The following is a 12,692-nucleotide window of genomic DNA, read 5'->3' as shown; positions in this document are numbered from 1 at the left end:
TAATAATTGGGGGACTTATCTGCTTTTTTGTCATCGATCTTGTTACTATATACATACCTTTTAAGTATTCTGTGTCGATGTTTATTCTAGATAAAGCATCTGACACTATATTGGATTTTCCTTTGATATACTCTATGGAAAAATCATAATCCTCAAGGTTCGCTCTCATCCTAGTTAATTTTGATGAGGGATCTTTCATCGAGAAAAGATACACTAACGGACGGTGGTCCGTGCGTATCAAAAATTTCCGACCGTATAAGTAGGGACGAAAATACGTCACTGCCCAATGTATGGCGGTCAGTTCTTGTTCAATTGTTGACTTGTTTGACTCGCCTTTAGTAAACGCTCTACTGGCGAATGCAATAGGTAAGTCAACATCGTCATGCTTTTGTGCAAGAACTGCTCCACAACCTTGTTTTGACGCATCCGTTGTAAGTATAAATTGTTTCTGAAAGTCTGGCAGTTTAAGAATTCGGGGTGATAATAATTGCTTTTTAAGTTGGTCAAATGCATTTTGACACTCGTAATCCCATTTAAAAGTTGTGTTTTTCCTCTGTAATTTATTTAAGGGTAATGCGATTTGAGCAAAGTTTGGAATGAAACGCCTATAATAGTTGCAAAATGCAACAAACCTACGCGCTTCATCGCTGTTCTTTGGTACGGGATAATTTTCAATTGTGGTGAATTTTAATTTGTCTGGTTGGATACCATAACGCGAAATTTGATGTCCTAAAAACAACACTTCGTGTTTAAAGAAACAACATTTCGATGGGTTAAGCTTTAGGTTGAATGCTCTCATTCGTTCAAATACTTTTTCCAGGTTATACAAATGATGCTTAATAGAACATCCAATGACAATTATGTCATCGATGTACAGGAAAGCACATTCTGGAGGTAGCCCACTCAACGCAATGGTCATCATGCGTTGGAAGCTGTTTGGACTAATGTTGAGTCCAAAAGGTAATCTATTGAACTCAAAGTGTCCGGATTCAGTGGAAAATGCAGTGTATTTTTTGCTTTCTTCGCTAAGTGGTATTTGATGAAACCCTGACTTTAGGTCCAGCGTTGAAAAGTATTTCGCTCGACCCAATTGGTCCAGAATTTCATCAATCCTAGGCAATGGGAATTTGTCGGGTATTATCTTTTTGTTTAGTTGTCGAAAATCAACAACTAAACGCCATTTTTCCTCTCCTTGAACATTCTTCTTCGGTACTAGAAGTATCGGAGAATTGTATGGAGAATAAGAGTTTTGAATAATGTTTTCATTTAACATTTTATTAACGTGATTATGAACCTCTGTCTTTTGTGTATGAGGCGTTCTATAATTCCGTATATAAACAGGATTTCCATCATTTAGACAAATTTTCTGTTTATAGAAATTATTGTGTGTTAAACTGTCTTCATCAAGAGCAAATACATCATTATATTTGCTACATAGTTTTAAAAGTTCCGTTCTGCAGTCTGGATTTACGTTATCCAATTTCAATTGTTCTAATAGTTTTTTGTTCCTTTGTGCAATTGTGGATTGATTCATGTTGATTTGAAAAGCATCATAGTTACTCAAAGGTTTAAATTCTGGAGTGAAATTAACTGGTATATATACATTTTCGTCTGTTGTGTTAATTATTTTCATATATGGATTGCTTTTATTTACTATGCTATTTGCATAGAGTACACCTGGGTATACTTCGTTTGCGATTACCACACTATCTTCTGTCAAGTTGCCGTAATTTAACTGTTTTATAACTTGACTTCTTGGTGGGATTACTAAATTTCCACCAATATTATTTTCAATTGGAATACTTACATTTTCATTATTAATTTTTAGATTTAATAACCAGCTATCATAATCTATATTACATTTGTTAATTGTTAAAAAGTCTCTTCCCAATATTCCTTCAGTAGGAATAGGAAAGTCTCTATTTACTATATGAAATTTTTGTGGAATACTTATACCATTAATATTGATATTGGAGTAGGTACAGCCAATTGAATTAACTGTGCCAGCACCTATACCTGTAATATTACATATTTCTTTAGGATAATAATTTTGGGTTGATTTTATTTTGTTAGATTTAATCACTGAAATATCAGATCCACTATCTATCATAAATGCAATTGGGGTATCCGATAGATCAGCTGTTAAATTTATAAAGTTCGAGGCAGCAACGTTTATTGCGTATGCTGCCCGTGATGTACTCCAAAAAAAGGATGCACATTTGTTAGGGGATTTGGTTGTTGAGGATGAAGTTGCTGCTGCAACTGTTGTTGTATTGGTTGGTGTTGCAATTGTTGAGTTTGATTATTGGCATCATTTGCATGTGCCATAAACATATTTGGTGTGTAGGAACCTCTTCGGTTCCAACTTCCTCTTTGATGTGGGTTGCGGTTATTTTGCCGCCAATTTCCTCTGTTGAAATATTGTTGTGTGTTGAAGTTTCCACTCCTGAATTGATATCGGTTAGCATGATAATGTTGATTACCACGACCTCTATACGGAGGTCCACCACGACCTCGTGATTTGCTTCCTCTACCGGCCCAAAACATTTGAGCATTTGTAGAGATGTTACCAGCACCAGTAGTGGTGTCATTTTCCATTACTTTCTGCACGGCATCATAAATTTTGCTGAATTGTCCAGCTTTGAGAATGGTTTTTGTTTCTGTATTTTTGATACCACTAATAAGGGTATCAATTCCTACTTTTGTTGCCATGGTATTGGCTCTGGCCATCGGAATTTCTTCCTTAATGTAACACGTTCTTAGCTGAGTGGTTAGTTCTTCGACTTTATTACAAAAGGTTTCTGTTGAATCCTTTTGTTTTAGAGCTTTCAGTTTGGCTACTACGTTGTCTGATGTCACTTTTGAACCACAATTGTTCTTGATGGCATCAAGAATTTCTTGTAAGTCATTGAGCTCAGCAATGACTTGACGGGCTAAACCTGTAATTCGCGTTTTTACGAAGCGGGTAAGAGTGGCTTGTGCTGCAGCCTTTGCTTCTCGAGTTGCTGTAGCAAAATCAGAATTTACCAGATCTTGAAATAATGTCACTGCATCCAGAAAAGCATTAAGATTTTCTGGGGCACCATCATACGTCGCTATGAGTGAGGTGCCCGTTTTGATGTCTACCTTTGCCATTTTACTTGGTTTACTTTTTATTTTGATATAAAATAAGAATACTAGAGCTATTGTTCGTAAACTTGTAATTTGATCTTTTGCGTTCACAAGTTTTTCGTCCGCAATTAGCAAAATGTCGTTGTATTTTTGTCGAACAGCTCTGATGTAGAAATTGAGTTCTGTAGATGTAAACTTAGTTTCGTTTTGCGCTAATCGATCGTTTACTAATGTATAATTCTTTATAGCCTGATTTTTCTTACGGATTAAAAATTTCCTGCTGTAAAGTCTATTCGGCGCTTTTGTGAAATTAATTAATATGGAATTCAACTCGGAAATGTGTAAATCTATCTCATATTTGATCTCTTCTAATTCCATTTATCGATATTTTTCAAAAGAACGACAATTTTGTGTAAGCTCAAAAAAAAAACCTTATGAAGAAAAAAATGTTTTACATCACCATATTTTTGTTCCTTGCTGCTTCCATATCCGATCTCGTCTGGGCATCTTGGGTTATCGCTGCGCGTATTTCGTCCTTGCTGAGGTTGTATGGCCGAGGGCACGCGTTCGCCCGTCGGCTAATTATGTGTAATTTCTTGTGATATTACCGAGGGCGCGCACTCGCCCGTCAGGTATTGCGATCTGCGTTAGCGCAATGTTATCTGCATTCCATCACGGCAGCTCACCATACTTGGAATTTAATTATTGCATTATTGTTCGTGTCCATCATTTGCATTAAATTCACTTCATAAGTTTTTTTTTTTATTATTATTTTTTTTGCACTGTTGCACGCGAATCAAAACGGTTGTTTTATCGAAATGTGTAGCGTAACTTTACAAAACGTAACGTTCGAATGTTTACACCGCATCTGTTATTCTGTCAAGATTTTGCCTTGACTTGAAAGCACGTCGGCGCTCTTTTCGCTGCAGTAATTTGTAGCACAGCAACAGAAACTGAACAGCAACGAAGATTAAAATCAACCAGAGTTTGATTTCATGTTCGTCGTGGTAGATGGTGTGCATTTCTTGGTTAGCGATAATCGTCACATCTTTATCGCCGGTGGTGTCCACCTTTGCAGCTGACGATTTTCTATTGCCCATTATTAAAAGTCACTTCGCGGGGCACTTTACATCACAATACAGGTTACACTATAAGAATCTGTTCCTTAGCACAGTTCACTTTTTTGTTATCACTTTTCGAAGAAGGCACGCCTGTTCACTGGTAGCCATGATACGTTCGGACCTGAGGACCATGACTTTCGGATAAAACTACCGAACGCTTTGACGATTCAACTGAGAGTGTTTATTATAATGTTTTTAGGTTTGGAGTCAGCTAGTGTACATGGGTGTATGTTATATAAAGACAAGGAAAGTGCATATGCAGCTTATGCTGCGTTTGCAAATTAGAACCTCGCGGCCTGGCTTAAGTATGTGCTGTATTTACCGTGTGAACCGGTCATATTACGGATTCACAAGTCGGACTGTAATTCTGATGAATTGGTATGCTGGAACGACACGTTTCTGCTGATGCAGTAAATTCTTGTACTGTATCAAGATTTGTGGATGTCTACTACACACGAGACGTAATTCAGCTTTGACGTAAATCATGGAACGTAAACAAACATGGCATGTAAAATTAAGTTTCCTGAAACTGAAACATATGCAACTCGACGAAAAGTGCGTGGAGTGGCCAGAGCCGGAGAAAATACGGAAAACCCGGGAAATCACGATCTGAAGAACGAGTAAAAAAAACGCGTGCGAATCAAAAGAGACAATCTTATCGATCAATAACCACTACAGGGGATGCTGCAGGGGACAACTGTTCACATCTTAAAGGGTGATACGGTCAAAATTTGGTCAATATCAACTTGACGTATTTCTTTCAATTTTGCATTTAAAAAACCTGAACACCCCTCATTTTGAAGGTGTGTGTGTGTAGAATGTTGCTCCTATTTTGATTTTGGAATTCACTCTTCAGTTGTCAAAATGCCGTCCAAGCAAGAAGAGCAGCGTATCAAAATTTTGCTCGCGCATCGCGAAAATCCGAGCTACTCGCACGCAAAGTTGGCAAAATCGCTAAAAGTTGCCAAATCAACCGTTACAAATGTAATTAAAGTGTTTGGGGAACGTTTGTCGACAGCCAGGAAGTCTGGATCGGGGGGAAATCGAAAACCGGAAGCCGCTGAGACGACAAAGAGAGTTGCCGGTAGTTTCAAGCGAAACCCTAACCTCTCTCTCCGAGATGCCGCAAATAAGCTGGGTGTATCGTCTACAACCGTGCATCGAGCCAAAAAACGAGCCGGACTATCGACTTACAAGAAGGTAGTGACTCCAAATCGCGATGATAAACAAAATACGACGGCCAAAGCGCGATCCCGGATGCTGTACACGACGATGCTGACGAAGTTTGACTGCGTGGTAATGGACGACGAAACCTACGTCAAAGCCGACTACAAGCAGCTTCCGGGACAGGAGTTTTATACGGCAAAAGGAAGGGGAAAGGTAGCAGATGTTTTCAAGCACATGAAACTGTCAAAGTTCGCAAAGAAATATCTGGTTTGGCAAGCCATCTGTACCTGCGGCTTGAAAAGCAGCATTTTCATAGCTTCCGGGACTGTCAACCAAGAAATTTACGTGAAAGAGTGTTTGAATAAACGTCTGCTGCCTTTCCTGAAGAAACACGGTTGTTCCGTACTGTTTTGGCCGGATTTGGCATCTTGCCATTACGGTAAAAAGGCCATGGAGTGGTACGCCGCCAACAACGTGCAGGTGGTTCCCAAGGACAAGAACCCTCCCAACACGCCAGAGCTCCGCCCAATTGAGAAATACTGGGCTATTGTCAAGCGGAACCTAAAGAAGACCAAAAAAACTACTAAGGGCGAGCAGCAGTTCAAGGCAAACTGGCTTTCTGCGGCGAAGAAGGTGGACAAGGTGGCTGTACAAAATCTGATGGCAGGGGTCAAGCGTAAGGCCCGGCAATTCGGATTTGGAAAAGCGGAAGCCTAACTGAATATTTTTTCCTGAATTTTATACTAATTGAACTTGAAAAAGAAATTTAATTTGATTTTTTAAATAAACGATTTCACCGATTTACACGCGTTTTCCCTTGTCCAAATTTTGACCGTATCACCTTTTAGTTGGAAGGGGAACGTCCAGAGATTTCGCTCGAACAGGATGTTGACCAGAGAATCGTGTAACACAGGGCCCGCCAAGAGGATGTCGTTAAGGGACTTGCCACTGCTTGATTTAGCTGAGGCGTCGAAGACCACCCGGCACTTTGTCGTCGAACTATCCTCCTTTACGACGCAATGGTGTGGAAGGAAAACACAATTGTCCGATACTGGTGTAGTGGCGAGCCTCATGTGCCCAAGGTCGATGTACTCTCGCATAAAAGAATGGTACTGTTGTTTCAAATTAGAGTTCCTTTCCAATTTGCGCTCGAGGTGTAGCAGTCTTTTCTCTGCAATTTCCCTCGATTTGCCGAGAGAAGTAGGGCTGTCTAAGTATGGAAGCCGAACGATGAATTTTCCGGTACTATTACGAATCGTGTGCTTCGTGAAATGCTCTTCGCATCGGATCTCTTCATCGTTGAAGTGCGGAGATTTATTAGTGTATTCCTCCAGTTCCCAGAGCTTGCGGAGCTGATCGGAGAGAGGATCATTGGGAGCCGTCAGTAAGCATGAAGGAGCGTTAGTATGAGGTTGATTGTCGCAGTCTTTGTAGCCACCAGAAATCACCCATCCTAATTTAGTATTCTGGAGTACGGGAAGGCAGTCGTCCAAACCAAGGTTGATTCTTCCAGGCTCGAGCAGCTGGAAGAAGAGTTTGTTCCCGAGAAGGATGCTGACCTTTCCGGGATGGTGAAATTAGGGATCAGCCAACTGAATCGACCCTGGAATTGGCCAATCCGTGATGTTGATCGGCTTTAACGGGAGCTCAGAAGTAAGTCACTCAAGAATAATGCACGGCACTACATTCCGATAGTCTGAGCAACGTGAAGCGAATGTAATCACTGCTCCTTTATTCGCGTGCCCAGAAGTATTAGCAATTCCACCGAATTCGAAGTCCACATCTGCAGTGGAGAGACACAATTTCTTACGTGTGGACGTCCAATCTTGTCAAAGACGTTGATTGTAGCGGTCAGGAGTAGAACGTTGGTGTCCATGAAATCGGTTGCTCGACAGAGCGGTGCAATCAATGTTTGCGACATCGAAGACGAACCATAGATATTGGTTGTGGCCGCTGTACTGTTGCCTGTCGTTGAAGCGGCAGTCGATTGGAGTGCTTCGTGCAGACGAGTGTGGTGAGGAAGATTACATTTCCGACAATTGCCGGACTGGCAAGGTTCACCGGAATGTTGCTTCAGGCAGTTCTCACAGAGGTTCTGCCTACGGATAAAATGGAGTCGTTCATCGGAGCTGACATGAAGAAACTTACTTATACAGTTGATGCGGTGATTTTGCACAAAAAACGCACATTAGTGGAGTAGAGAGCTGTTGGTCCCCTGGTAGAATGTTTGCTCGGAAAAAGCGTGATGAACATCGGTTTCTTTTGACGAAACGGCTGAACAGATTTAAGTGCGCAGCTTTGGGCATCGATAAACTTCAGGAACCTCTCCAAGGTAACTTGTTCGTCTTTGAGCTCCGACCTTTTTTGACACCACAACTGCTTACTTTCAGGATCCAGTTTTTCGGCTAGAATGTACAGCAACCATATATCCCTTCCATCCTGATTCATGGCCTTCAGTGCTCGAATAACTTCATCGGACACATCATGTAGGGAGCGCAGACCGGCAGCTGATGGTGACGTCATGGATTGTTGATTAAAGAACCGATGAATGTGCTGTGCAGCGATTTCGAGCGGCTTGTTGTACCTAGCCTTCAGCTTGGCTAGAGCGGGAGCATAGTTGGCGTCTTCTTCGAAGGTCAGAGAAGTATCAGAGCGGCGGCTTCTTCGACAAGGTTGGTCTTAAGGAAGTAGAGCTTCTGACTATCCTGTACAGCCACGGTCTTGTGTACCGCACTGTCGAACAGGTCAAAAAAAGAAGGCCATTCGAGGATGTTGCCTCCAAACGTAGGCAGATTCATCCGAGGGAGCTTGACATCGGTGTGTGGAGAAGCATTTTGAGCAACAACCGCTGAACTGCTGCTTGAGTTGGACGCCGTATTGAAGCTGCTGGAGATCAGTCGGATGAATTCTGCCTGTTGCTGTTGTTGAATGGCAGCGCCGCCATCTTGTGATGCTGCCTCATTGCGGGTCGAAGAAAAATCGAACCTTTTTCGGAGCTTCAACAGGGTACCTTTCAGGGGAGCGAAATTACCCTCGAATTCGGCCTGATGTTTCAGGATTTCATCCATCTCGTCATCCTTGCAACTATCCACCATTCGCTTGTGAACCGAGAGATAAGCCGCCCAGATTTCTCGAATGTTATCCAGCTCGGTTTCGATGTCAACGTCATCGATATCATCCCTCTTCTGAAGCTTCTGGATATTTTGCGATGCTCGGTATTGTGTGGGTATAGTCAACATACCTGCTCGCCACTCTATAGCGTGAACCCTCTGTATCGACTTGGCACCATTCAACAGAGATGGTTTGGACGCAAGCCAGTGGCGTAACTAGGGTAGGGCAGACAGGGCACTTTCCCTGGGCGCCGCAGTCGAGGGGGCGCCGCGGCGCCCCCTTGGCTGCGGAAATTTTTTGGGTACAAAACCATTTTGGGCGCAAAAAGCGATCACAAAAAAACCCACTCTAATGATATCTAGAAATTTTCGCAGTCGAGGGGGCGCCGCGGCGAATGACATTTGGGCGCGTAGCGCGCCCACGGAAAACGAAAAGTGCGCCCGATGCGAATGAGCGGCGCCCGACGTTGCGGAAAGGTTTGTTTGGGCGGATTACTCCCTCGCCGGGATCGCTGATCGGCGGATATTTAGTTTGTAATGTCATAAAAAATTATCGCGAAAAAAACTAACTCATTTTTTCAGTATTCCATCGACTGTTCTCATAAATATTAACATGCTGATAATTATGACTGTAAATTGACAGTCCGCAATGCGCTGCAAGCGCGTAAGCTAACGAGATTTGTGATCCTATTCTTATAAGCGGTTTGAAATCTCCCGCATCGCGGTTGATACCAGCAGTCGTAACTGGGGGTAAGCAGTGAGCGAAAGGCTTCTACCATACCGACCTCTCATGTAGATGTCGCTTCAATAAAAACAGCAGAGAAACTCTGTTTACTTTTGCGCCCAGATTGTTCAGAAGCATTACCAATGCATATTTTCGTCGTCGTGCTTTTCAGCTCCGAGGTAAGCTTTTTTTTTTTTTTAATTCTTTATTAAAGAGATTTTTAGGATCCGAGGTAAGCAATTGATCATGAAGTATGTTTGTTAATTAATGTCTGCAAGTAAGTATTTATGTTTGGGTATTATCATGATAATGAAATACCATATATGTGAGAAGAATGTCTCACTGACGTTTTTAAATCGTTTCAACTACGTTTAAAAATTATCTGTCGAACGATAGTCAATAACGATATGAGAATGTTTTACATAAACGTGTTGAAAAAGTTTTATGAACTTGAAAATCAAACATTTTGATTTGTTCACATTGTATTTAAATGGTTTGAACGTTTTGAAAACGTTTTTAAACTTATCTTATCTAACGTTTTAAAACGTTGTGTACAGTAACGTCCAACAGTCCTCAATAAAAATTCTACTTCCGTAATATCCTCGTTGTATCACTAACGCTGTTACTTTTGCTTCAGATTGTCATGTCATCTGCACTCGACAAGAACGCCAATAACTCTTAGTCAACCTAAAACTTAGTTAAATGTGAGGTAAGAATAATAAGGGTCGTAGTTCGTGAATGTCAGGTTTGAAAATTATTCGTCTAATCAAAAACATATGCATATTATAGAGCGTATAGAAAACGGCGATGAAACGTACGCTTGTAAAGAAAAAGGAGTCTGGTGCGGAGGGGCGGAAAAGGCGCAAGTTGGAGACAGAGGAAGCCAAAAAGTCAAGTCAGCTTCTGAAGAGTTTTTTCGGAAAGCCCGCTCCTACAGATTCCCTTTCAGCGTCGTCAAGTTTGGCTGCTTTGAACTCTAATGCATCAGAGATGGAGCCGGAAGACCAAACATCAGACAGATCCACCGAAACCACTGAAGATCACGCTGAACCGGACACTGCCAGTTCCACGGTTGGAGATGCTGGCGACGCTGCTCAAGATCCCAGGGAACCCGTCATTCCAAATGTCATCCATAGGCACGACATTGGACTTCTGGAATTCCACGGTGCTGCCGGAAAAGTCAAGGTTGCTGATTCTCTGAGAGTGGAAATAGTCCAGTTGGGTTCCACCTATTTCCAGAACGACGAGGGGCCGTTTGCACCAACAAACAACCGGTCGATGAACAAATCCTGGTTCAAAATGACACTGGCGAACGGGGAGAAGGTGACTCGGTCCTGGCTAGTTTATTCTCCAGCAAAGCAATCAGCTTTCTGCATCTGCTGTTTGCACTTTTCTCGATCAAACCCTCAGTCGAGTTTGGAGCAGGAATGCTGATTCAATCATTGGAAAGCACCTGAGCGCATGGCTGTTCATGAAATGTCGAAGAATCATCGTGAATGCTTCACTCAATGGAAACAAATGGAACGGACTTTGGCCGAGAACAAAGAATTGATCGATGTGGAGCTGCAGTCAGAGATTGATGTGGAGAAACAAAAATGGCGAGACATCCTGGAACGACTTATTCACTGCATCAAGTTTCTTGCGACGCAAAACCTGGCTCTGCGAGGACACCGAGAATCCCTCCAGTCGGACGACGCCTCTAACGTCGGGAATTTTCTTGGACTCCTGAAACTTCTCGCCGCCTTCGACCCTGTCATGCAAGCGCACCTCAAAAATGCCAAAAATCGTCCCGGATCGACTTCTTACCTCTCGGCAGCCACACAGAACGAGTTTATCCATTTGATGGCGTCTACTGTTCGCGAAAATATGCTCGAAACGATCCGTCAAGCGAAATATTTTGGTATCATGTTTGATCCGACCCCTGATCAAGCACACCGTGAGCAAGTTTCAGAAGTAGTTAGATATGTGGACGTGGATTTTACAAAGAAAACGGTACGTGTTGCAGAATCTTTTCTAGGATTCATCCAGATCAACCTGAAAGACGCTGAGAGCTTAGTTGGGACCATTTTGAGCCAGTTGGAGAAAGACGGTATGGACCTCCAGGATTGCCGGTCGCAGTGCTACGACAACGCTGCTGTGATGGCGGGACACAAAAGTGGTGTTCAACAAAGGATCATCGAGAAGAATCACCTGGCAGTTTTCGTGAACTGCGACAATCACTCACTCAACTTGATTGGTGTCAACGCAGCCAAACAGGACGTTATGATGGTGACTTTTTTTGGGACCATTCAAGCTCTCTACGTATTCTTTTCCTCCTCGACTCAGCGCTGGGAAAAACTCAAGATTGCTGTTCCTAAAGTTGTGAAATCGGAGTCAACAACCAGATGGAGCGCAAGGGTGGAAGCGGTGAAGCCCATCAACAACCACCTCGACGAGATACTCCAAGTCCTTCAAGCCATGATTGATGGTGCCACGGAGACCACAGACACACGGAGCGAAGCGAGGCAGCTCTACAACCGGATGTTGACTCCTGAATTTTTGACCCTACTTGGATTTTGGACCAACGTGCTTCTCCCGATCGACCGAGTCCAGAAAAGGTTGCAAGATCCGGCGATGAACTTCCACGATGCCGCGTTAGACCTGGAAAGCCTACGAGATCATTTCTACAACGAGAGGGAAAGACTAGTGAGTAAAGCTCTGGAGGTTGGGCTTAATCTCTGTCAAGAGTGGGAGGTTGAGACGGAAAGGCGACCAAGACGAAAGAAGACAATGGCTGGCGAAACATCTAAAGATGCTGGATTGAAAACAACGCAGGAAACCGAACGAGCTATGAAGGAGACGATCGACCGCCTGCACACCGAGATGGACGACAGATTCACTCGTTTGCACGACACTGATGCGAAGTTTGGCTTTCTTCTCGACGTTGAGGGATTATGTACCGGTATCAGCAGGGACATCTTGAAGACAAAGTGCGAGAACTTCGGCCAGACTTACAACCGTGATGTTGATGGTGAGCAGTACGAGGAGATTTTGGACTTCAGAATGATGATCAGTACGAGGACGAACGTTAAACTAACACGACCTGAAGATGTTCTGCTGTTCATCGTGCAATACGGAGATGAGAGCGTGTTCCCGAATCTTCGAATCGCCATTCAGATCTTATTAACGATTGCTGTTTAGATTGCGAGCTGCGAAAGATCTTTCAGCAAATTAAAATTGATTTTAAACTATCTTCGAGCCTCCATGGGACAGGATCGGTTGAGCGACCTTGCTTTGCTGAGTGTTGAACGGGAAGAGGTCGAGAAGATTGATTTTAACTCCATTATCGATGCTTTTGCCGCAGCGAAGGCGAGGAAGATACACGTTTAGAACGGACGCAGACGTCAGTTTCTTCTAATGTACATGATTGTTAATATACATGATTGAAAATATACAATGTGATTTATTTTGTGGTTATAC

At 42.7% G+C, this 12,692-nt stretch overlaps 1 protein-coding gene across 1 annotated transcript; it reads left to right on the top strand.

Annotated features, from left to right (window-relative positions):
• The first annotated feature begins 10,751 nt into the window (after positions 1 to 10,751).
• On the top strand, positions 10,752 to 12,413 carry LOC135700479 (52 kDa repressor of the inhibitor of the protein kinase-like). The gene has a single exon (XM_065220998.1). It carries the CDS (start codon positions 10,752 to 10,754, stop codon positions 12,411 to 12,413), a length of 1,662 nt encoding a protein of 553 aa, XP_065077070.1.
• The last annotated feature ends 279 nt before the right edge of the window (positions 12,414 to 12,692 follow it).

The sequence above is a fragment of the Ochlerotatus camptorhynchus genome, unplaced genomic scaffold (assembly GCF_037179485.1).
Source record: "Ochlerotatus camptorhynchus isolate MF236.1 unplaced genomic scaffold, CSIRO-AGI_Acam_v1.1 ptg000137l, whole genome shotgun sequence".
NCBI classification, from domain to species: domain Eukaryota; kingdom Metazoa; phylum Arthropoda; class Insecta; order Diptera; family Culicidae; genus Ochlerotatus; species Ochlerotatus camptorhynchus.
This window is presented reverse-complemented; position numbering and strand designations above follow the sequence as displayed.

Excerpts from the sequence above, each read along its gene's own strand:
- LOC135700479 (XM_065220998.1), top strand. The coding sequence starts at position 10,752 with ATGGAACGGACTTTGGCCGAGAACAAAGAATTGATCGATGTGGAGCTG.